General features: G+C 48.1%; 11 protein-coding genes across 11 annotated transcripts; 5 read left to right on the top strand and 6 right to left on the bottom strand.

Annotated features, from left to right (window-relative positions):
* Window positions 1–290: 290 nt before the first annotated feature.
* N7518_010309 (putative C2H2 finger domain protein) lies at window positions 291–741 on the top strand (the record flags this gene model as incomplete). Its single annotated transcript, XM_057191235.1, has 3 exons — window positions 291–331; window positions 387–566; window positions 627–741. The coding sequence occupies 3 exons, from the start codon at window positions 291–293 to the stop codon at window positions 739–741; spliced, it is 336 nt and encodes a 111-aa protein (XP_057037371.1).
* Window positions 742–1173: 432 nt separating this feature from the next.
* Window positions 1174–2276, bottom strand: N7518_010310 (uncharacterized protein; the record flags this gene model as incomplete). Its single annotated transcript, XM_057191236.1, has 4 exons — window positions 1174–1260; window positions 1309–1642; window positions 1716–2055; window positions 2114–2276. The coding sequence occupies 4 exons, from the start codon at window positions 2274–2276 to the stop codon at window positions 1174–1176; spliced, it is 924 nt and encodes a 307-aa protein (XP_057037372.1).
* Window positions 2277–2995: 719 nt separating this feature from the next.
* N7518_010311 (uncharacterized protein) lies at window positions 2996–4042 on the bottom strand (the record flags this gene model as incomplete). The annotated part of the gene is made up of 1 exon (XM_057191237.1): window positions 2996–4042. One exon carries the CDS (start codon window positions 4040–4042, stop codon window positions 2996–2998), a length of 1047 nt encoding a protein of 348 aa, XP_057037373.1.
* A 936-nt stretch (window positions 4043–4978) lies between these two features.
* Window positions 4979–7570, top strand: N7518_010312 (DNA-dependent ATPase RAD54; the record flags this gene model as incomplete). The annotated part of the gene is made up of 4 exons (XM_057191238.1): window positions 4979–5659; window positions 5721–5804; window positions 5852–5975; window positions 6024–7570. The coding sequence occupies 4 exons, from the start codon at window positions 4979–4981 to the stop codon at window positions 7568–7570; spliced, it is 2436 nt and encodes an 811-aa protein (XP_057037374.1).
* Window positions 7571–7989: 419 nt separating this feature from the next.
* Window positions 7990–11288, bottom strand: N7518_010313 (VAC14 family protein; the record flags this gene model as incomplete). Its single annotated transcript, XM_057191239.1, has 10 exons — window positions 7990–8440; window positions 8498–8657; window positions 8709–8788; window positions 8841–8959; window positions 9012–9116; window positions 9166–9965; window positions 10016–10706; window positions 10760–10930; window positions 10989–11151; window positions 11221–11288. The coding sequence occupies 10 exons, from the start codon at window positions 11286–11288 to the stop codon at window positions 7990–7992; spliced, it is 2808 nt and encodes a 935-aa protein (XP_057037375.1).
* A 1125-nt stretch (window positions 11289–12413) lies between these two features.
* N7518_010314 (uncharacterized protein) lies at window positions 12414–12736 on the bottom strand (the record flags this gene model as incomplete). The annotated part of the gene is made up of 2 exons (XM_057191240.1): window positions 12414–12610; window positions 12709–12736. 2 exons carry the CDS (start codon window positions 12734–12736, stop codon window positions 12414–12416), a joined length of 225 nt encoding a protein of 74 aa, XP_057037376.1.
* Window positions 12737–14254: 1518 nt separating this feature from the next.
* N7518_010315 (class I SAM-dependent methyltransferase) lies at window positions 14255–15010 on the bottom strand (the record flags this gene model as incomplete). The annotated part of the gene is made up of 1 exon (XM_057191241.1): window positions 14255–15010. One exon carries the CDS (start codon window positions 15008–15010, stop codon window positions 14255–14257), a length of 756 nt encoding a protein of 251 aa, XP_057037377.1.
* A 439-nt stretch (window positions 15011–15449) lies between these two features.
* Window positions 15450–16869, top strand: N7518_010316 (uncharacterized protein; the record flags this gene model as incomplete). The annotated part of the gene is made up of 4 exons (XM_057191242.1): window positions 15450–15517; window positions 15594–15732; window positions 15779–16651; window positions 16705–16869. 4 exons carry the CDS (start codon window positions 15450–15452, stop codon window positions 16867–16869), a joined length of 1245 nt encoding a protein of 414 aa, XP_057037378.1.
* An 832-nt stretch (window positions 16870–17701) lies between these two features.
* Window positions 17702–19545, top strand: N7518_010317 (uncharacterized protein; the record flags this gene model as incomplete). Its single annotated transcript, XM_057191243.1, has 2 exons — window positions 17702–18185; window positions 18239–19545. The coding sequence occupies 2 exons, from the start codon at window positions 17702–17704 to the stop codon at window positions 19543–19545; spliced, it is 1791 nt and encodes a 596-aa protein (XP_057037379.1).
* A 1428-nt stretch (window positions 19546–20973) lies between these two features.
* Window positions 20974–22367, top strand: N7518_010318 (uncharacterized protein; the record flags this gene model as incomplete). Its single annotated transcript, XM_057191244.1, has 3 exons — window positions 20974–21746; window positions 21918–21939; window positions 22026–22367. 3 exons carry the CDS (start codon window positions 20974–20976, stop codon window positions 22365–22367), a joined length of 1137 nt encoding a protein of 378 aa, XP_057037380.1.
* A 467-nt stretch (window positions 22368–22834) lies between these two features.
* N7518_010319 (uncharacterized protein) lies at window positions 22835–23631 on the bottom strand (the record flags this gene model as incomplete). Its single annotated transcript, XM_057191245.1, has 2 exons — window positions 22835–23209; window positions 23269–23631. The coding sequence occupies 2 exons, from the start codon at window positions 23629–23631 to the stop codon at window positions 22835–22837; spliced, it is 738 nt and encodes a 245-aa protein (XP_057037381.1).
* Window positions 23632–23807: the final 176 nt, after the last annotated feature.

Here is a 23807-nt window from a genome sequence, read left to right on the forward strand (position 1 = left end):
GGTGACGAAATCAACTAAGCCGAGGTGAGCCGAATGGCAATCCCACATCGCCCATCAAGGTGCCGTCTCTGATCGCCAGCCAATCAGCAGCCGCGCATTTCAATCGCTGGCCAGGACCCACAATCGGCGGAAATTTCGTCTCGAACACTCGCTTTTGTTGTTCAAAGCCTCTCTTGACCCGCTTTGCACGTCGTTCACTCCGGAAATCGGTGATAACCAATTTTCATTCCCTTGCATCTATTTTGATACTGCTCGGCTCCAGCTCCGAGATATTTCGGCTATCCGTGACAATGGGTGCTCTCAGGAAAGTCAAGAACAAGCGCCGCACAAGGTACGTCGGGCATAGGGGTTGTCTATGTACCTATTTTTGGCTAACCCACCCACAGAGACTACGATCAAGTCGTCGCGGATATCAAAACTCCCCGTCACCTCCAGAAGTACAAGGACTCGAAGGATGTGGAGGACCTCCCTGGTCTAGGCAAGTTCTACTGCACAGAGTGCGCCAAATGGTTTGAGAGCGACTACAACCTCAAGGCGCACGCCCGAGGAAAGAACCACAAGCGGAGGTGAGTGCCCGACGCACATGTCTTATATGATATATCCCATCGCTAACTAGCTACCCTTAGACTTCGCATCCTGCGCGATGAGCCTCACAGCCAATTGCTCGCCGAGCGTGCGATCGGACTAGGCCTCATCGACAACGGCAAGCGCGAAGAAAACTCGGACGAGATGAAGGAGTGAATCGAAGCTTGACCTTCGCCTTCTGGGATAAAAATCAAACCTTTGCTACGCGACCATGATACCCTTTCCAACATTCGATGTACGCAAATCGACATACAAAAGTTTCCAGGACAATCCATCTAGACTCATTCTGATGACTTTCCTCATGCATATCGGTGGAGTATCACGTGAGGCAATTATTTTTTATATTGCCGATACTCGCCGGGGTTTCGCTCTTCCGTTTTGCGGGTGACTCGAAACTGCCGACTATCGGCGAAAACACAACATCTGGGCGAAATTTACCCCCTTACTAGCAATACTACCGAGTAATTCCAATATAAATACCTCAATACCAAATAGAATCTAACCTAAATCGGACCCCGGTAACTGCGTAGCTTGGCTGCTGCTGTGTTGATGTGTTTTAGATCTTCTATATTCTAACCTCGGTGGTGGTTACAGGCCCGCGATGGGCTCCTGGCTTGTCACTTGCGCATCCCAGGAATGATTAAAGCTCTTCATCAACCATTCATATGCCGCCCACTAGCAGATGTCAGTTGTTTAGTTCATGACAACGAGCAGAAAACATACCTGAACGGCATTCACAATGAACGCTCTGACACTGCAGACTCCAAGGCCACGATAGAAAGCCTTGATACCCTCGACATGATAGACCTCCTTCGCAATCTGGAAAGAATTCAACGCCTGGCGCTGTGAACGTAACAGAGATTGGCTCTCAGTCCCAGGCGCATAATCCGTAATTGTCTGTGCCTGCAGTCGTGTTTTGATCATATCCAAAGGAAACACCGAGCCCCAAGTAACAACGCCGGCAATGCCACCGCAAAGCAGAATCTTCAAAGCAGCCTGGTGAGAACCCTCATCATGGGAGGTCATAAATCGTTTGCAAAGTTCGTAGGACCAAAAACTGCGCTACGTCAGCACTAGATCCCCTAGATTGATACACTGGGGTAGCCGGGAGTGGCGTGTTGGTTCCATACTAGAATCCATAGCCAATCGAATCTCTGGCGCTAGTAATCAAGCCCCCAAAGTAGAGACCCCTCCAACCACGCGTTCGGAAAATATCCTTGGCGACCGTCCACGACGAGACATCTGGCCGGCGATCCAGCTGTGCCCGACATTTGATGAACTCTGTTGGGGAGGAGATGGACCAGCTGGCTAGTCCGCCTACCGCACCGGCCAGCCAGATCTTGTAAGCCGACACCCCCACGGGATTGGTGGGATCCGTTACGGACCCGTCCAATGCTGCTAGCGATCGGTTGTAAGCAACGAAAAGAATCGCATTGAGAGCTCCATAGCCTAAGATCGGAGCAGCCGCGCCTGTAACGATGGTCAATTGATTTTGCTATTGGTATCGCTGAATCGGGGTGGCACGGACCTCGAACAAGAGAGCTTGCTTTTTCGAAGCGGCTCAATTGTGCCCGCGATGCATCTGCATGTGAGTGTCCCGCCTGCAGCCGGACTTTGATGACATCAAGGGGATTGCCGATGATAATCCCAATGGCTCCGCTGATGTAGCCAGCCCAGAAGTCTGCGGCCATGAGATGTCAGCTCCAAGGGCCAGATTGAAGATTCTTGACACAACTCGTAATGATTCCAAGCTCCCCAGATTTCCATAGTGGGGTGGTCCATCACGTGCCGGCGAATATATACCACCCCGGGGCGGGCCTAGGCAGATGGACCATATCCTGAAGTGATTGCGGGGCCTTTGTTCTTTGATGCACTACGGAAGCTGCAAATAGCGGGGAGGTGTCACTGGATAAAGAGTGTGTCCTGAACCTATATGTGCATCTTATCAAAGCGGCGGGTTGTGTCCCATAGCAGAGGTCGCAGGTATATATATGTAGTCAGGTCACTTGGGAGTTTTTGAGTTCGGGCCGTTGAGACAGTACAGATAACTACATATACTGCATAAACAGACGGGATAATCTTCTGCAAAAGTAATACCTGAAGGTTCAAAGATCAATTGTAAAATGTGTATCTCTTTGTATCTACATATATGTTGTAGATTAGAAGGCCCTCATTTATGTGTCATAGAATCAGATAGAATCGACGAGACGAGAAAGCGAGATTCTCGTATTTAGTCAACTTAAAGCAACTAAATACAGCCTAGATTGAAATCCCTTTCTGAATTGTAACATAATGCAAGTTGTATGCGGAGAGTTGTCAACGGCGCTAATCTCGATTCGGTAGGAGTTCAATTCTTGGCACGCATGGCGAGTCACGACGTCCATGGGTAGTATGACCGCAACCACACGAATCAGCCTTCTTGATCAACTTCACCAAACCGCTTCCTAATTCGATCCTTAAACTCTGCTTCTTGCTCCACCTTCGTTTCGATGAATTTTTCAGCCCCCACAGACCAATATGGACTGACAGTCCGATCAAACACTGGCTGGGTACAATGCTCCTCACAGAACATGCGTTGGACATGCTCATTGAATACCCGGAGGAGACCTTTTGGGCTATGGACAGCGTGAATGTACCAGAAGCTACCTCTTTCCCAGAATTTTCGTATGATATCGGCCTGAGAAGCATCTGAAGTCTGCAGACCTTTTTCCTGTTCTTCAAAGGCATTTATGAATTCAGTCATGACTTCTTGGAACGTTTCGAGATGTTCCCCGTGTGGAATATCATCAATAGATCGACGAGTCAACCAGTAAGGCGGTGTTTGTAACTCAATTGGAGAAGAACATGCCCATTCCAAGTCAATCAAAGACGTAATGTGCCAATTTTCATCAACGAAAATATTGCTTGCGTGGAGATCCGTTAGTGTAAGCCCAAATGGCCCATCGCGATATTGACGGGAAATGAATTGAGGCAAGAGAGCACGCATCATGGTTAGAGCCGCGAATTGTTCCTGGCCGTCTTTCAGATTGTGAATAGCATTTGGTTGATGATGGATGCGATTGTCGTGGAGCTGCAAAAGATCCAAAATATAAGGCTCCACGGACTGGTATGTAGAATTTCTTGGTATCGTGGGGATACCTTCATTTTCGAATGTTTGGAGCCGTAATGTTAGGGGTCGATTTTTCAACTCAATCAGGCCATCATCGTCCAAAGTCAAAGATCCGATTCGGGGTAGTTTTACGCGATTGAGTGAAAGCATGATATTCGCAATATCACCGAAAAGAGTCTGCCTTCGTATCTTGTCGCTCAGGAGGTGATCTGCCCAGGTATTGGAGAGCATTTGACCGTTCCTCACAAAACTGATGATCATGTATCCAGTTTTCAACACATTTTTGGCCATAAACCCGATATATGGGCAGGTCTTGGGAAAGCCAACCCATGATCGCATGGTTTGCATGATGCGCCAATGCCACCGAGAAGAAAAATTCATGCAGCTCTCCTCAGCAAACTAAGTAAACAAAGTTAGACTTCCGAGGCAAATAGAGATTATAAGCTCACATACAGTCTGCCCATTGGGAAATGCAAACCCGTAGAGGGTGGGAATTGGAACGGCGGGGCAATTTTCCCGTATCCAAATGTACGTGGCAACTTCGCAGCGCAACTTCTCATCGACATTCCCTGGGAAGTTCTCTTCCCCAACTTTGTAAGGTAGCGGAATTCGAATAAGGACACACTCCTTTGACGGCAGGTTGATATAGACTGGAATGCAGACGTTGTAACTCCCATATAACCAATCAATTTGGTCAGCGACTTGACAATCCTTGACACGAAGATGGAATGAAACCACCGATTCGATTTCGCTTCTATTTGCAAACAGATACGACCAGAACTCCTCCTGTTTTTGCGGATAGTCTAAGCGGTGCAGGATGTTGTCATCGTCAGTCAGGGCGTCTTCCAGGGAAATACTATTTCCTCTTAGCAAAGGGAGGGTTTTCATTTTGAGATATATTGGACCTGTTAAAGAATACAGGCAGCACTAGTGAGCGAGGCTACCTAGGCACTGTACACCTATGTTGTTTGGGCAACTGCAGTCGGTTTGTGTTAATGCGAGAGAAGGTCTGTGTAGCAAACTAAGGGGTATCGCGCGTGACTTCCTAAAAATAACGCCCCGGGAAGCTCGGACCACATACCCCATTTGGCGGTCAGCTATTTTTGGGACGCGGCAGTTTGGTGTTTGGAAGCCTCAGGCGAACGCGCGACGCGTCGACCTCATTGCACTTGCCTCGCCACAACTTTGGGATTATTGTACAGCAGGAGCTTGGTTTTTTGTTTTGTCTATTTTGGGACCAAATGCAAGTCCTCATCTTACTTGTTTTCAAGTTCCTATGCTGACATGCCTGGAAGGTATCGACAACGCCCGGCCGGTGGCGACGACAGCGTCAAGACTCCCTTACAACCGAAATCTGTGAACACTCAGAACTCGATCGACCGACTTGTAAGGCCATTCAAATGTCCAGGGACTGCAACACCGACTCGCGCATCTGAAAAACCATCGAGAAAGAGACGAAAGGTCAACTATGCCAACGCCGATGGGAGCGTGGAAGATGGAGGGGAGAAGCCATACACGAATGATGACCGACTCGCTTTGGAAACAAGAGAGGCCAACAGATTCCCCGCGTATAAACCGAGGGACAAAGATGTGGCGTTCAGGTCACGATTTCAGGTTCCGTTCATCAACAAAGCCACCGGCGAATACAGTTCCGGTCGGGTGGCTCCGACACTGGGGATGCGACAAGGCGCGACATTTGTGGTCAAGCCACTTCATGACCCCAGTGGAGAATTTGCGATTGTTCTATACGACCCCACAGTAGACGACATCGCCGAGGCACCTGCGCCCAAAAACCCAGAAGCACCGACGGAGGATACGCCAACATTGGATGAGCCAATTATACATAAGAGTCTAGCAGACATTCTGGGGCTCAAAAAGAACGTGGAGGAAAGACCAAAGGTGCCTGTCGTGATTGATCCGAGACTGTGCAAAGTGCTTCGGCCACATCAAGTCGAGGGTGTGAAGGTATTGCGCCCCGAGATAAGCTGTGCCATGGGAGAAGAGCTGACACTACGCTTACGTATAGTTCCTTTATCGATGTGTTACTGGGCTGGTTGACAAGAACGCCAATGGATGCATCATGGCAGACGGCATGGGACTTGGTAAAACGGTAAGATTGACCAACCATGTTTCATACCTTGCTTCTAACGAACATAGCTTCAATGCATCGCATTGATGTGGACGCTACTCAAGCAGGCCCCCGAGGCCGGAAGAACTACCATTCAGAAATGTGTCATTGCATGTCCGTCAAGTTTAGTTGGTAATTGGGCCAACGAACTGGGTGAGTTATGCGTACCCTTCTTATTAGCTTGACTGACCGCCGTATCAGTAAAATGGCTTGGAAAGGACGCTACCACGCCTTTTGCGATCGATGGAAAGGCCACGAAGGCTGAGTTGATAACACAGATTAAGCAATGGGCCATTGCATCAGGGCGTGGAATTGTCAGGCCCGTCCTTATTGTGTCCTACGAGACACTCCGTATGTATGCGGACACTTTGAATGATACCCCGATCGGACTTCTTCTATGTGACGAAGGTCATCGACTAAAAAACAAGGAAAGCTTGACATGGACTGCTTTGAATAAACTTAATGTTACTCGCCGAGTGATTCTTTCTGGAACCCCTATCCAGAATGATCTGTCCGAGTACTTCGCTCTTCTTCACTTCGCGAACCCGAATCTTCTCGGCTCCCAGGCCGATTTCCGGAAGAGATTCGAATTACCGATTCTGCGAGGCCGGGATGCCGCAGGCACAGACGCAGATAAGAAGCTGGGAGATGAACGCTTACTGGAGCTCTCTGGGATTGTCAATAAGTTCATCATCCGCCGAACCAATGAGCTCCTCTCCAAATACTTGCCCGTCAAGTATGAGCACGTTGTGTTCTGCAACATGTCACAGTTCCAGCGCGGTCTGTACAACCATTTCATTAAGAGCCCGGATATCCAAAGCCTTCTTCGCGGCAAAGGCAGTCAGCCGCTGAAAGCCATTGGTCTTTTGAAAAAGCTTTGCAATCATCCGGATCTGCTTGATCTAGCGAACGACCTTCCAGGATGCGAGCACACGTTCCCCGAGGACTATTCGCCTCCCGATTCTCGAGGTCGCGATCGAGAAATGAAGAGTTGGTACTCCGGCAAGATGATGGTGCTCGATCGCATGCTAGCCCGAATTCGACAAGACACCAACGACAAAATCGTCCTCATCAGCAATTACACTCAGACCCTAGATCTTTTCGAAAAGCTCTGCCGGTCGCGGGGTTACGGCTCCTTGCGCCTCGACGGCAGCATGAACATCAAGAAGCGCACAAAGCTAGTGGACAAGTTCAATGACCCAGAAAGTCCGGAATTTATATTCCTCCTAAGTAGCAAGGCCGGCGGGTGTGGATTGAATCTAATCGGCGCCAACCGGCTGGTACTATTCGATCCGGACTGGAATCCAGCCGCTGACCAGCAAGCGCTGGCACGAGTGTGGCGAGACGGACAGAAGAAAGACTGTTTCGTCTACCGGTTCATTGCAACAGGCTCGATTGAAGAGAAGATCTTCCAGCGCCAGTCTCACAAACAGTCCCTCTCGTCATGTGTTGTGGACTCCGCAGAAGATGTCGAGCGTCATTTCTCCCTCGACTCCCTGCGAGAACTTTTCCAGTTCAAACCAGACACTCGGAGTGACACTCATGACACATTCAAGTGCAAACGGTGTCGGCCCGACGGCTTGCAATGTATCAAGGCCCCCGCCATGCTGTATGGTGATACTAGTTCGTGGAACCATTTTGTCAATACCGGCGAGAAGGGGCCACTCAATCAAATCCAGGATCTGCTTCTTCGTCAAGAGAGTGGGGAACAGGATGTTTCGGCTATTTTCCAGTACATCAGCCACTGATACACTGCTACACTTATTTGGCATACTTGGGCAGGTTCGGAGTTTGCTATAGTATTGTGGCACATTGTATCTTTGGAGCGTATTCATTTGGAAGCGAACAATTATGACCATAGAACGAATTCAATGTTTTGTTTTGTTGTATCACAAATAGTTACATCTTGCTGAAAAATGAATGGTTGAATACCATACTCAAAGATCACTAGACGTATACCACGTATACCAAAGCAGTCAATAGACAAATGAGAGGTTAAGAAATATGATGTTATTGAGAAGCATCGAACCTATTCACACACGCGATAACTATTCACAGACGAACGATCCCGGGTATGATCACAAAACGAATCCAGCTAAGTACAAGACACGAAAACAAAGTCTATGCAGGAGACAACCTGGAAGTTCCAGCTCAGCTACACATGTAACTATTTCTTGGACGACTTCCGTGATCCAATACCCAGCCGGCCCAAATTCGGAAGACTGGACTTGTGTTTGTGAGCAGATGGTCCAGCCTTCGTACTGCTCTCCAATACACGTCCGACAGTGGTGCCACTGGCGCCATGACTAGAACCCAGCCCGGAATTTCCAACAGTGACGTTACTGGCGCCCGAAGCATTGCGCGGAGTATCGGACAGACTGGCACGGTGTCTGGGACGGTCTGCGGCAGCGACGGAGAGAGCGGCTGTAAGAGAGGGGTTGCTCATAGGGCCGGACTGGTCGAAGGAGTGGCGGGTGGGGCCCAGGGCTGCTCGACGGGCTCGTTCCTGGACGGACTTGAATTTGTCGAGGAGTTCCACCCAGCGGATGGAGTTCTCGTCACGGGTTTTCAGGCGGGTGCCTGTAGCACGGTCGAATGATGGGGCCGTTTGTGTGGTGCTAGTAAAGTTCGTCTCAGTAAACTTTGAGGTAGAATGCGAAGAGCAGCAGCCATACCTGCGGATTCCGCCGTGGAGGAAACCAATATTGCTAACGCTGTTCAGACGATTCTTGAGGGCGGCGAAGGCAGAGCTCTGCGGGAGGAGCATGAGGACGCCGTAGAGACATTTGTACAGGAAGGGGTATTTTTCGGGTTCAAGGAGTTGGAGGCGGAGATCTGTTGGGGTTAGTTTTTGGACTAATGTTGGGTTGATGGAAAGAAACGGACATGTGAATACAGGTGACTCGAGTAGTTGCACCAGTTTGTCGATCTGGATTAGCATATTAACTGTCATTTCCAATTCGGCACTATGATGGTTCTGTCAGCGGATATCGTGGTGGATGGAGATGGTATACTGACAAGACCTGGAGGAGATTGTATGCCTGCTCATAGGCCTGGGCAAGAAGACAGAGAGAAAACGTAGAGACAGCGTTGTGGCACCATGATCTGAAAAGCCCAACAAAGAACATTTGACCATCCTAAATCATTCGTTAATCTCAAGATATAAGACAGGGTGTCCGGGTGTATTACTTTGGAATCGAGATTTCTTAAGCGCTTTCTTAAATCCGCGAGTTCAGGCGCTGTGATGAGGTTGTTGTTCAAGTTCTGAACCATGATACTAGCAAACTCAAGATCCTGATGATACGTTAGCATATAGTATCCCAAAATGTGCAATAAACATCACCTCTTCTTTCTCGAGGCATTCTGCCAAAGTCCGGTAGATACGCTCCGGGCTCAGGTTCAAAGAAAGCTGCCTGATGATCAGATTTCCACGGACTTCCAGTAGATGTCGGTCAGTGGAGTAGAGCTGCAACAGGTTGACCATGAAAGAGGTAAAATAGCTATCCTCGCTGTTTCTTGAGATCTGCGAAAGGAGCTGCAGATCTTTGGTTACAACCGCCTCTGAAGGGTCGGATAGTGTCTTTAGCAAAGCTGGGAAGGTACCATCATTGAAAGCGACAACCTTCCGTGGGGCTTTACGGTGGAGCATGATGAGCCATACAAGGGCCGCAACTCTAGTGGCTTCATTTTCATTGAGGAATTGGAGAGTGAGAGAGTTGACAGCAGCGGCGTAATCAAGGTCGACGGGAGGAAGCGGCGTGGAAACATTGCTACTACGTGGTGGTGTAGTTGCAATGGAATTATCTTGGGCTGTTTGTTTCTTTGTGTCAATGTTCGCTGTCTCTGAAGGCCGGACTCCGGGAGTCGACGACCTTCGCTCTATAGTTTCTTTGCTGGCTGTAGTGAAAGGGAGTTTTGACGATGGCGCCTGGGATTCCTCGCTTGTATCATCTGACAAGGAGTAGATGTATTGGACAAGGGACGTATTGACTTGGTTTGCTGCTTTTCGTACTTGATCCGAGCCACTGGACATGGCCGGGAGTACTTGAGTGAGCAGCCGCGGAACGAAAGGAAGAATATCTTCAGGGCTGATCTCGAAAAAGGCATCAATCCAACGAAGGGCCGTCAATTGCATTTCCTCCTCTAAACCAACGTAAGAATATGAGAATCAGAGGGGGTAAAGCCACTCTTACCATAGGTGGTATTGACAAAGCCGACAAGGATATTGAGAATCTTGGGGTGGTCGATCTGTACATCTTGTCCCGGAATCCAATCTCCATCTGCCTGAGCGAGTTCATCATCATCGAGTGTCGAATCCGAGGCCGAGTCTGCGACGGCCATGTCAAATCTGCGGTCACTGGCACCATCGGCCTGGGAATTTTGCCCCGTCGCATTGCTCATCGTATCGCTGGTGGGCGACTGTCTGTTGCTTTTCTGGCCCTTCCGGCTTTCCTCAATCCCCTTCTTAAGTCGGGTAATCCTCTTGATCTCCGATAAGAATCGATCAAGCAAACCCTGGGTTGCAATATTCACGTCTTTGTTAGGTCCACCAAGGAACTTGATCAATCCCTCCAAGAACTCTGGCAAATAGCTCACGAGCTCCAGGTCAGGAATTGTATCTAGAAGGGTAAGCCACGAGACCAGAAAGTTGCGAGTGAACGGTTGGATCACATGAATCCGGTCTTTAAGCAGAGGAATGAATCGTGCGAGAGAGAACGCCATGGGAAGTTCCTGCTCATCCTGATTCTCCAATTCTGGAGTATCCTTCTCAGAGAGCTGTAGGATCGATACATACGAGGCAGCAGATTCAGCTACGATATCTTTCACCAGGCGATCCAGAAGCTCCGCGCCGTTCTTGACTGATAGCTCTGCATCGGATGCAAGCTGTATTGAATGTCAGCTGCGTTACCCGAATTAAACCGATCGGCACCTCTCACCTTAGCCAACGCGTCGAAAACCTCATTGAAGAACAGCAATATCTCTCCCTTGGCCACTTTGGCTATGTTATACATGCTCTCGCATGCATAGTACCGCACTCGTGCATCTTGATCGGAGAAGCATGCGAGCACAGGTGGTACAATTTCACCCAAGTATGGCGCGACTCCTTCCTACATCCCAGGTATCAATCAGCGAGTCCTTCAAGTAGTAGTTATAGCCACCCCTTACCGATCCTAGTGCAATCGAGGCCGCAGCCAATCCGATCAGGCCTCCATTCCGGGCATGGGGTTGGTGCACGGCGTATGCATAATCGTGGCAGAGTTGCTCAACGATCTTCTGTATTTTCTCCTGATCTCCTTGGAAAACAGCGTCACGGACAATCTTCTCGAGCCTAGTGTAAGGAGACAGCAGTCAGTGTGGGTTCTTTCAAGTGTGGAGCGGTGAAACCGAGCTGACATACTCCAAGGCTCCCTGTTTCCTCCTGTCGTAGAGCTTGTCATTCAATAACCGCTGGATTGCTTGATCCATTGTCAAAGCAGCCTATGCTGCAATCTTTCCCCAGTATGGTAGGCTAAGCACTGCTCATTGTGAATGGAAGGTATCTCAGCGCGTCTGTTTCGCGAGACGGTCGGGAGCTTGGAAGTTGGGTGTGGGGGGTAAGTGTGGTGATAAGGCGCACAAGCAAAAAAGCCCAAATCGTCCGGCAGCTTTTCGATCGTAGTCACAAGCAAAATGCCAATGAACAGGTGAGGGAGATGCGTTGGCAGTGTGGAGATAGAGCGGTGGTGTGACGTAAGGTCTGCGCGCTCGAGCCTTACCGCCTTGGGCTTTAGCTCTAGTATTTTGGAGATAAGTCGTACACCTGCAGGTGCCGGATTCGTAAGCTGCGATGGAATTAAAGCTTTTTTATATGTATGATTATCTTAGGTGCAGTATGCGTGATGATCATAAGCAAGATAAACGAAATATAAGAACAAAGAACCCACCCCAGCTTCGAAACAGGGTCTTGACTACTTGGCGCCCCCTTTTAGTATACAAAGGCAAAAATTGTGAGCTGTACTCGTATAAATATCTAAAAGACATCCTTAAATGTAGATATAATACCCCTGATATCATCTTGGGCCAAATAGATCTAATTACTAAAGTCGTATGTTGTATGGCGCCAAGGACAGACCCGTGAGCACCGACTATTTTTGTACTGATGACTTGAATAAGAAAAATGTCAGAGATAAATGGTTTCAATCTTAGACGTTGAGTATATCAAAGTCCAAGTAGATGACTATGAAACAAGACGAAGATGAGAAGCAGCACATGACCAAGCAGGCATATCGCAGGAGGTATCAAGATCTAAAATGAGAAACCAGATCCCAACTTTTCGAACATTGCTCCCCGCTAACACATAGATATCATAAGACTGAGACACAAAGGGGGGTAAACAATCCCAGAAAAGACAAAGAAAAAAAAAAAAAAAACAGACAGGGTGACTGTACAAGAATTCGTCGAGACTCCGCGGAAGCATCACGCAAAGGTATAGAACAGAAGAAAAAGTCTTCAGAAACGAGAGAACAAGGGTGAAAATGCTAAAGACAAGTAGAAGAAAAAGAACACCGATAACACAAAGAATCGCTCAGACATGTCGACTGGAAATGTCCTTCATCGGGATGACTGGGACTGGCCGCTCCATCCTGATGGGCGCCAGCTAGCAGTGGATTGTTTGGAGGAGCCGGTACTCGTGGGCGAGCTTGGGCCCGTGTAGACATATTCGCCGTCGACGTATTGCGCACCCGTGGAGAAGTTGCTGCGGTGCTTGCGACGCGCATAGCGCTGTTCGAGGCGGTAGAGTTCGAGTTCTGCTTTTGTATTAGTTATACCAGTATTTCAAGGTTTCATTGCATTCGCCAGTGACGTAGCATCGGTTGGATGTTTTTTCGGGAGTCGCGGAACGTACTGGCTTGTAGTTTATCGAAGAGACCCATTGTGACGGTTGAAATGCAAAATGCGGCGGTGGATAGGCTTAAGATTGGGTGTTCTGAAACTGGAGAGAATGTGAAGGCGACGATCCCACGTGGTGGAACGCGGTGGAACGTAACGCGAGCGGAGTTATGCCGGAGGAAAAATTGACGTCTCTGTGAAGAACGGGTCAGTCCCTGACGATCCACGTTGACGTGTCTGGGTATAAATAAGAGGCTGGGCTTACTGATAGTGGTTTCGGTAAGCGCCGGTCCAAGGCCGAGACTTGAGATAAGCAGGAGTGAGAGAGGTACAGGGTCTATGGCTAGCGGGACAGCGGGGTTAAAGAATGTCGAGATTTCAAATCAATTGAATGAGAGTAAAGAGGGATACGATTTCCCCAGAAGTCATCAAGAGTCCACGGGTGCAGAGGAGAAGAAGAGAGCGTTGCAGAAAAGAAAAGGGGGTGTGGGGAGACTCGACTAAATTAGCGCCTCAATATCCGGAGAGCCTAGACAATGCGCATGTGTTTCATGTAGAGATGTTGATATCTGCGTACGGCGTATTGATTTAGTTGAAATTGGTCGACGAGTATGTTGTAGATAGAATCGAGGACAGTACCATCTAACCTGTACCTCACCAGGTCGAATGTTTCTTTTTATAGACACCACGCGACGTTCTCGATGTTCAGTTCGCACAGACCGGTCGACCCGCTCTATCACGAACAATCCGGACTAAACTGGATTTGACAAGTGGAGAGAGACGTTATCTTAGGAAGGGATTTAGGCATTGAAGGGGCATCTCCTAATCTAATACCACGTGGTCTCAACGTCTGTGCTGTACTCCGTAAACGGGGGGGGAACGAGCCTATCTGAATTATTGAGACTAGTATTTCAATAACCGAAATATAATGTGGACTTCACAAAACCCCTTGGAGAGCACATCTCGCCTTCATATTGCGAATAAGGCCTAATTGCGGGTCCAGCAAACAACGAAGGTTACCCGAGTTCGTTTGTGTACTTCCGAATCCTGTCCGTTGGGTTCACATTTCAAGGATGGATACGTGTAACAGTTGCTGTGTGGAGCTTTGCAGATATTGTATAATAGCGTGTTTGCCGCCGATAAGTTTTTAACAACAAAGATTTCAACTAGATATGATGACTAAGTTTTCAGCTATCCCACCTGGGCCCTTACACTTTGAAGCCTTCTATATTCTTTGGAAGCCAATTCCTCATTCCTGCCTTTCTAAATTCATTTCATATTTGGCGTGGCAAGGATCTCGGAACTTCCGGAAAGTGCGGGTGCATCCGGAATACAGAAGTGGGTTATAATAACCTGGCATGTCAAGTTGTCAACCAACATGACATAGTTTGTACCTAGAACGTCGGTCTTTCTGGGAAGGAGTCAACCTTGGTAGAACGTGCTAAATATAGTCAGTGCCCTGGGAAACCGAATCTGATTGACCATATTTACCGAGTACCCGAAAGCAAAGCCGAGTGACCGATGTTGATGAAAATCTAAACAGCTTCCCATCTGATCACTTTTTAGGATACCAGAACGACGTAGTCACACAAAAGCGCATGCCATCTATTTCTTGCAATAAGTTGAACATCCGTCATAGAGAAAAAAGCATCGGATTGCTCAGACCATGCTCTCCACCCTGAAGGAGGTGTGTCTTTTTGCGTCTCAAAAATGAGACCTTCACTTACTCCCTTGTCGAGCGAAGACCCTTGTTCCAGACGCTGAGCCATCGTCTCACCCCACCACTTCACTTCCTCAGGACTCGAATAGTAAACCGCCGAGGCAGAGGTATCGATATCTGCAGATGCAAACCCTGCTTTCTGGGCCCAGAACCGAGCCATTCCACCGTATGGGGAGGTTCCTCTCAAAGCAGTCAAATCTTCGATCAATTTCATGCTGTCCAATACACCGGGGATTGAGGGATGGACCGCAGCGCTCCTCCAATCGCATTCTCTCGCACAAACTAGGCCACCAGTTTTGCAAACACGTCTCATCTCCTTCAAACCTTCCACGGTTCCGATTTTAGACGATGCGTTGGGAAGATGAATGAGAAATTGATGTGCGCAAACGATATCGAATGTCTCGTCTTCGTACGGAAGATCTAGGAAATCGGCGACCTCGAAAGTTGCATTGTCGACTTTTCGTTTGTGAACCAGCTCTTTGGCGGAAGAGATTGCAGTTCCACTGTAGTCAATGCCAATGACAGTACCCTGTGGAACGAGAGTAGCCAAGTCCAATGTGATGGAGCCAGGCCCACACCCGATATCGAGAATCTTCATATTTGGCTTGATTCGTGGGACGGAATAGGCAGACGTATTCGCTGCGGTACGTACTGAATACGTCTACAGCATAGAATCTGAGTATACGTCGTTTGACATACTGGATTGGCAGGTGCAAGAAAGGTGGAAGGCAACTTCAAGGGGTGGAAGGTTGACGGGCTCCACTGCTGTGTAGAGCTAAATGGATAGACGGGGCCAAGTCAGTCTTCTGCTTCTACCTTTATAGAAAGTGAATGGGGAAGAATGTACTTATGGTCAAGATATACACATCGAGGAAACTTCTCTGCCTCCAACGAAGATAATTCTCTCCAAAAAGGATGAAGGCGATAGCGGGCCGTTTCCGGGCCGTTTTTGGTGGGAGTCAACTATAACTAACAATCGACCCCTAACTAGTTCTTCTGTGAAAAGTTTTCCGAACAAGACCCTGTAACTCCCTACTATGGATCTCATATCGGATATTCTTTACTTTGCGCTTCGCCCGAACCAGCTTCGCACGATAATCCAATGGTAAGTCTATAGCCATCTCTAACATCCTTACAAACACTGCATGCGAAGGGTACTGACCGTTGCGTACCATTCATAGGAAACTGCGGCGTCATCCTATCCACGAGAGAAATAAACAGCAGGAGTCTTCAACCAAAATCTGTTTCGACTTCCTGGATCAAACCGGTCGCAGCTACAGTCCCGTTGTCAAGGAACTGCATCCCGAGCTACGTTTGCCCGTTTGTGTGTTCTACTTGATACTACGTGGTCTGGATACCATCGAAGACGACACTTCAATCCCCCCTCGAGACAAAAGTGCCGCTCCTTCGAAACTTCAAAGATGTCCTGGAGCAGGATGGGTGGACCTTCACCGGCAATCGTTCCGAAGAAAAGGACCGCGAGCTATTAGTGCAGTTCGATAACGTGGTTGCTGAATTTCGGCAAATGAAACCTGTCTATCAAGCGATCATCAAGGATACCACTGATAAAATGGGGAATGGCATGGCCGATTTCGCGGAAAAGGCGGCTGTTGGAGATATAGCCGTCAATACGATTGAAGAGTACGACCTCTATTGCTGGTATGTAGCTGGCTTGGTCGGCGAGGGCCTAACCCGCCTATTTGTCGAAGCTGATCTGGCGGATGCAAGTGTGATCAATCAGTCTCACCTGCAAAAGTCCATGGGCCTCTTACTGCAAAAGAACAATATCATTCGCGATATCCGTGAAGATAATGATGACGGTCGACAATTTTGGCCGAAAGAGATTTGGTCCAAGCACGTCGAGAATTTCGAAGACCTGTTCAAACCCGAGAATCACGAGCTGGCCCTTAAATGCAGCTCTGAGATGGTGTTGGATGCTCTGAGACATATGACTGATTGTTTGTCGTATCTTGCTGGCTTGCGCGAGCAGAGCGTGTTCAGATTTTGTGCTATTCCCCAATCTATGGCGATGGCTACACTGGAGTTATGTTTCCGCAACCCGGCTCTCTTCGAACGAAATATCAAAATCACCAAGAGGGAGGCGATTGGACTTGTCGTCGAATCTGGTGCAGGTCTTCAGGGGGTGTGCAAGGTCTTTTGTCGTTTTGTCCACCGAATTAAACAGAAGAATGACCCCAGAGATCCCAATTACTTGGAGATCAAGACTGCATGCGAACAGGTTAGTAATACCTATTCGACAGAGGTCTGCAGCCATATGCTAACTGTGTGTAGATTGAGAGATTTGCTGAATCTCTAAAGCCCCAGAGCGTCAGACTTGCGAATAGCAGGAATGAGACTTGGTTCACTGCTGGACGAGTCCTTACTATCATCCCAGTCACCTCAATTCTGGTACTAGGACTTGCTTGGCTCGTGCAAGCCAGCTTGAACCCGTCTTGATCTCTTATCCCTTCTGGCTAGCCACTCTGTCTTTACCACTGTAAATTAGCCTAGAGGAATTCTATTCATAATAAACCCTCTTCATAATAAGCGTCTATCAAGTTAGTTATACTTGCCATCCATCCAATCTAAGGAAATGAAATTCTTCGGCATTTGCTTACTGCACCATTTCTAGGCTCCTAGTTAACACCTATTGTTCTGATCACCTACTCGTTTGATGAAGCAGGTACAGACCTCGGTCTCCTCCGTACCTGATTGATAAACTTTGTGGGCCCCGAGGCGGGGATTTTCGTCAAACCACGGATCTACTAGATCGGACGGCCCCACATCCCGAGCACAGTTCCCTTAGGTATATTTTGTATATCGACTCAATACAAAAGATACTTAATACCTGTTGTAAGAGAAATCTAAAAAGAAGGGATAAATTGATCAAGAAGTCTCGTTCTTTTGAAAATGATATCTCGAAAGTGAAGGGAAAAGCCGAATTCAGTTTCATCAGCCATTTTCGGAATATTCTGCGGGATTTCCTTTTTAGGCTAGGACTTTGATGTCTCGTGATGTGCTCCAACGGCAGTACCAACTTAGGCCTCCCGACTCAACGGTGGAACATGTGCGGAAATTGAACACCGCTATCTCCACTCCGGGATCTCTCACTCTTCAAATTTGGACTCACGGAATTACCAAGCTCGGAGAACCCTTGGCGAAGCCATCGTCACATGGAGAGACTAAGTCGGGATGGACACTTTAAAAGACGGTATAAACCACTTATTTAAAGGTAACTTGCTTCATCCCTTCCCATTATTCTATCTACCAATAATTCACCCATTAAACCATGTCCGACAAACACTACTTCCCCTCAACAAGCGCCAATTCCTTGGTCCCAAGAGCGCTACGAGCTCTTGTCTCCGCAAACGGTCACTTGAGCTTGAACTACACAGAAAGAGTGATTTCCAATGCGTTCCATGATGACTCAAAAGTGAGCATTATCAGCGGAGGCGGCTCAGGACACGAACCGGCGTGGAGTGGCTATGTTGGCGATGGCCTGCTGTCAGCTGTTGCGTGCGGTGATATCTTTGCGTCTCCAAGCGCGAAGCAAATCTTGGCTGCGATCAGGACAACACCATCGAAGAAAGGGACTATACTACTCATAACCAATTACACTGGAGATCGTCTTCACTTTGGCCTTGCGGCTGAGAGAGCTAAGGCTGAAGGTCTGGTTGAGAAAATCGCCATTCTACATGCTACAGATGATGTCTCAATTGGAAGAAGTAAAAATAGCCACATGGGTAGGAGAGGGCTACCTGGTCATGTTTTTAGTAAGATTCTTATTTCTTCTCTTGTTTGATGGCTGCTGATCGATACGCCGTAGCAATGAAGATCATCGGGGCAGCAGCATCGGAGGGTTACTCTTTTGAACAGTGTCTTGCACTGGGACAAGCAGTAAATGGGCAGACGGTTACGATCGCCTCGGCTCTTGACCATTGCCATGTTCCAGGCAGACACCAACAATCATCCGTCCCAGACAATGTGGTTGTCGTCGGCGCCGGTATACACAATGAGCCCGGCCAGCTTCATGTTTCTCCTGCCCCGCCCGTCGAGAAGCTTATCGAACAGTGTCTCAAATTCCTTTGCGATGAGTCCGATACAGAGCGAGGATTTGTCAAGTTTGAGCCGCGCGATGAAATTGGTTTACTGGTCAACAACTATGGCGGCCTCTCTGTCCTCGAATTATCTGCTCTGACCGATGAGATTCAATGTCAGTTAAGCTCACGATGGAACATCAGACCTTGCAAGACATTATTTGGTACATTTGAAACATCTCTTAACGCGCCGGGCTTTTCAATTTCTCTCTGCAACCTTACCGCTGCAGCTCGGCAATCGAATGAATCTGTTGCTACCTTGGTACGGCACTTTGATTGCGCCACTACTGCTGTCTCTTGGCCGAACACCACACGTCCCTCTCCTTCTCAACAGAAGACCACCTTCGATAATCTCGACGCCAAGGCAAACAGCCAAATTATCGCTTCCCCTCGCATCAAATTTGACCCTTTACTATTGGAGAAAGCCATAAGGACCTCGTGCGAAAGAGCCATTGCAGCAGAGCCAAGGTTGACCCAGTGGGACATGGTCATGGGAGACGGAGACTGCGGCGAGGCAGTCCAAGGCTTGGCCGAATCAGTCCTGCAAAGTGTCGATAAAGGCTGCACAACCTCAGGCGATCTGCTAGAGGTAATCCGGTCTGTGTTGCAGAATGTCGACGACATGGGTGGAACCCTCGGTGCGATTTTTGGAGTTCTTCTTTCCGCTCTTTATACAGCCATGAGAAAGAATTCACTCGAGGGGGAAATCAGCCCTAATACGCCAAACTTCTATTCAACTGCTCTGGCGTCCGCGACGACAACCCTGAAGTCGCACACGGGAGCAAGGGAAGGAGACCGTACTGTTATGGACGTTTTACTCCCTTTCAGCGAGGAATTTTCGAAAACAAATGACTTTCTGTCAGCAGTGGATGTGGCTGCCAGAAAGGCGGAGGAAACAAGACATCTTAAGGCCAATTTCGGCCGAGCAACGTATGTCGGGGATGCCTCGAGTCAGCAACTACCAGACCCCGGGGCCTGGGCTTTTTATGAGATAGTTGCGGGCTTGGCGGATGGACTTGGGCTTTGGCCTAATTAATGCGTCCCCAAGCGCGAGCTATCGGACGGTCTCTGATGAAACAGAGGGTTTCCTCTCGAGAGATATGGCTAGAGCAAGAGTCAAGGAGGAGATTTGGCCGCATCACTATAGACCTTTCGGCCTTTCAAAAAATACAACATTTCACAAAAGACAGCAGGCAGTGCCAGGTTAAACTTCATGTAAAGCCTCCTGGTCAGGCCCCTATATTACTAATTACTAATGATGCCTAGTAAATCACATGATTCGTGTCGGCTATAAATAAGAATTCAACGTCCAAAGTAACTTCAGACAATTCGTGACTTCGATCTTCATCTTTCGCTCTGTTTTTACCTGCCTGCCTGCTTCCCACCACTATATCCGCCAATATGTCTATGAACTTAACCAGCTCATCTTTGAATGCATATTTGATGCCATCTCTAATGGCGTTTTCAATATGAATCGTTATATTGGCAGGCATTGTGGTGGCAGGCAGGTTGGCAGGTAAAAATGGAGTGAAAATGATAACCCCACCTCCCGAAGCCCCTTGCACCTCAGAATTCGAATGAAGATTTGAGCGAGTTATGGGGTTCCAAAGCGACGGTCTTAAAATGGTCCCTGGATGAGTCAAGATCTCTGACTATTCCCTCCAATTCAGACTGGTGGCTTGAGTACAACATATGTACATAAAAGAGCATTGTTAAGGAGTAATAAATGTCCCCTGGACCCAGTTTACTTGCAAAGGATCCCTGCCCCGGCGGTATAGGTATTGTAGGTGTCGCCATAAGTCATTTGATGTTCCCACGGCAATATATTGACGGCTTTCGATGTCGTACACAATGGTGCGACTATATTCATATTAATGGCGATAATTTATTAATTTTAAAGTAGAGCTATACTCACACCCAAAAACGACAGCCAGATCCTCCACCAGAGAACTGATATCGATGGCGGAAATTTCGGTAAATTGCATCAGCGACATGTCGAACCTCAATAGCCATAGTAACCGGATAATCCCAGTGCCGTATCGCCGAATTTGTGAGGAGATATGTGAGATTTGACCATTCGAGACTTTTTCGAGCCCATCTATTTCTCCATAGTCTGTCACCATATTCACCCGCACGGATCCACCGGTCCGAAGAAGGAGATATATCGACCAATGGTTGTCCGACCCATCTGTTGCAGCACCGGTATGAACCACAACTCTTATGTGACTAATAGGCCGGACATCCGCTAGAACTTGATTTTGATTCAAATTTACCATATTTCCTTGAATTCAAGTTGGTCAGGTATGGAGGAGGTAAGGCTTCTGGTACCCCTACATCGCTTAGCTAGTTATCATTTTGGAGGGGTTGGCCCCGGTTAGGAGATATCGGACTATCTATTATCCAAGACGGTAGATCATATGTACCATCGTTTTCCTTCCCATTCTTACTCTATCTACCCCTTCTAATGTCTGATGCCACCATGACTGTTCAACTAGACAATAACCAGTCGATCATTGACTATTGCCGCTCTTGTCCAGAGGATCAGCTTACTGGAGGCTTGAGGTCTGGTAACCAAGTCGTTAAGCTACCAGATTATGACTTGGTAGTCAAGTTCGGCCCGTTTGTCTCCTCCTATAAGGCAAAGAATCAGCAAAAAGCATACAGTATAATTAATCCAGATATCGTTATAGTCCCTTCGGTTCATAAATTTTTTATGGACGATGAGGGTTGGGGCTATATAATATCGGATTTTATTCAGGGCAAGATTATCGATAATCTTTCAGACTCTCACATTCAAAGACTCGCCTACATTCTTGAGTATTTTCGCTCTATTACCGCCGATAGGGCTGGTAGTCTATGTGGTGGCCCTTCAATTGGCTTGCTCTGGCCAGATACAAACGATCTGACCATTAGCAATGTTCAGCAAGTGGAAGAATGGTTTAATAGCCGGCTTTTTCCCAGGGATGGTAAGGTTCATTTTGATCCTACCCCACTGGTGCTCTGTCATTTAGACATAGCCCCCCGAAACATTATCTGGTTAGATGATGGCCGTATCTGTTTATTGGACTGGGCATCAGCAGGATTTTATCCGAGACTATTGGAATTTGCCAGTCTATTCTTTCAAGAATACCATTTTAGCGAGATGCTTCTGAAAGCAGTCGGTTTCGACTATGGTCGTGATAAAGAAGAACAGCAGAGGATCTGCCAGGCATTGTATAACAATGAAAGGTACTCCTTGTAAGTCAGATCCGACCAGAATTGTTTATCTTGGTCAAAATTTCTGACCGGAAAATAGTCGTTCGCACGATGAAACAGCTGGTTGCATATTTCCTCTTCCATTACTTCCGGAACCGCAAAAACTTCCGACTTGACGAGGGGGAAATGGTACTGGTGAATTATGGTTGCTAGTGATCGCCGCTACAACGCCTGCGTACGCAGTGGCTAATTGCTGCTGAGTGCTTTTTTTGGACCAACCTTCCTTTTGCTAAGCTCTTCTGAGCTAGAGGTTGTGATTAGGGTGTGAAATTCAACCCGGAGGAGAACAGCCATCTCATCGAATTAATCATGGACGGCGGCGACGAATACCCCGTCCGACGCTCATGGTTCCCTGAGAGGCTAGATCCAGGCGACAAGGTGACCCTCGATATGCCCACGCGCTCGGAGTGGGTAATCGACAGAATGCTCAATAAGCACAGCTACCAATGCGCAGACCGGTCTCTCGGCTCTTACGCATGTCCTCTGTTCGAATGCCACAATGCTATAGGTGGACAACAGGCTTTTATGCGCGTTTACGCCCAAGTTCCACATACCTGTTATGCCACCGCCACCCTCGCCAGGTGGCCGAAGACAATCATCTGAGCTCAGTTCGTCCTCACGTCGCCCTCATACCGCCAGGTCTCTTGCATCTAGGCACACAAAATCTTCCTCTGCCATGTCGTTGGCATCAACTGAGTCTTATGCGAAATCTGACGTCTTCTCGACCGCCATAAAGACTGAGATCAAACGGCTGGCTGGAGATTCCTGCTGGGTATGCCAGTCTACAGACCCTCAGATCTGCCATGTGATCGGAAAAGAAGACAAGCAGGTGTGAGATACTACGGACGGCAACTTAGCTGTCTCCCTCATACAGGCTTTAGACGCCATGGACATTTTTTTCAGAAATGACACGGTCATTGGTTCTCTCATTGCACATATTAGTCTCTCGAACATAGGACAAAAGTAGCCTCTATCTAGAGTCAAGTTCCGATACCAGCCTCAGGCTCGAGTTCCTATGGCCGAATTGACGAACGTAAAGTGTGTGTTGACAGCAGATATCCGCGGCCGGACTACGCCATTCCGCCATTGACCTGCACAATCTGACCTGACATCCAGCTACTATCCTCTCCACACAAAAAAGCAATGACATTAGCAATCTCCTCCGGTTTCCCAATCCGACCAAACGGACTAAACCCAGCGACTGCATTGAGGACCTGTTCTGATTTCCCCTTCAAGAAGAGCTCGGTAGTGGTAGGCCCCGGTGCGACGGCATTCACGACAATATTCTTCCGTGCCAGGTCTTTGGCCATGACACGAGCCATCTGATTGATGGCACCTTTAGCAGACGCATAGAGAAGATAGGCGGGTGCGACGCTGGAAAGAGCAGTGATCCCGGTAGAGATGAGAATGACCCGGCCACCGGAGGGCATGTGCTTTGTGGCTTTCTAGATCACGGTTAGTATGAATGCCATGATTTAGGGCAAGAGTGTAATCTAGTACTCACCTGAGCTAGGAAGTATGGGCCCTTCACCATGAGATTGTATGCGTTATCGAAATCCGCTTCGGTTGTATTCCCCAAGTCCTTCATTGGGAGGATTCCTGCATTTGGAATGAGGATGTCAATCTTCCCGAACTTGGCGACTGCAGAATCAACGAGGCGGTCGAGATCGGACAGATTGGATGCATCGGCTTGGACAGCTAGGGCGCGGTCGGGCCCGATCTGTGCGACAAGGCTGTTGGCTGCGGCTTCATCGGAGAGGTAGTTGATTATTACGCTGGCTCCTTCGTTGGCAAGGCGGAGGACTGTTGCCTTTCCGATTCCTTTGGAGGAGCCAGTGATGAGGACGACTTTTCCACAGAGAGACATTGTTCTGGAGAATGTGTAGATGAGATATCTTGGAAATAAATGATGAATTTGATATTTGATAGAATCAAGGGTCAGGATATCTATTTAAACAATGTTCGTCTATAATAAAGTGAGAGGAGTATCAGGTTGGCAATGCCGGAGTTAAGGTAGACCGTAGACTGTCGACCTGGTCATCT

The sequence above is a fragment of the Penicillium psychrosexuale genome (genome assembly GCF_028828465.1).
Source record: "Penicillium psychrosexuale strain IBT 29551 chromosome Unknown utg000006l, whole genome shotgun sequence".
Lineage (NCBI taxonomy): Eukaryota > Fungi > Ascomycota > Eurotiomycetes > Eurotiales > Aspergillaceae > Penicillium > Penicillium psychrosexuale.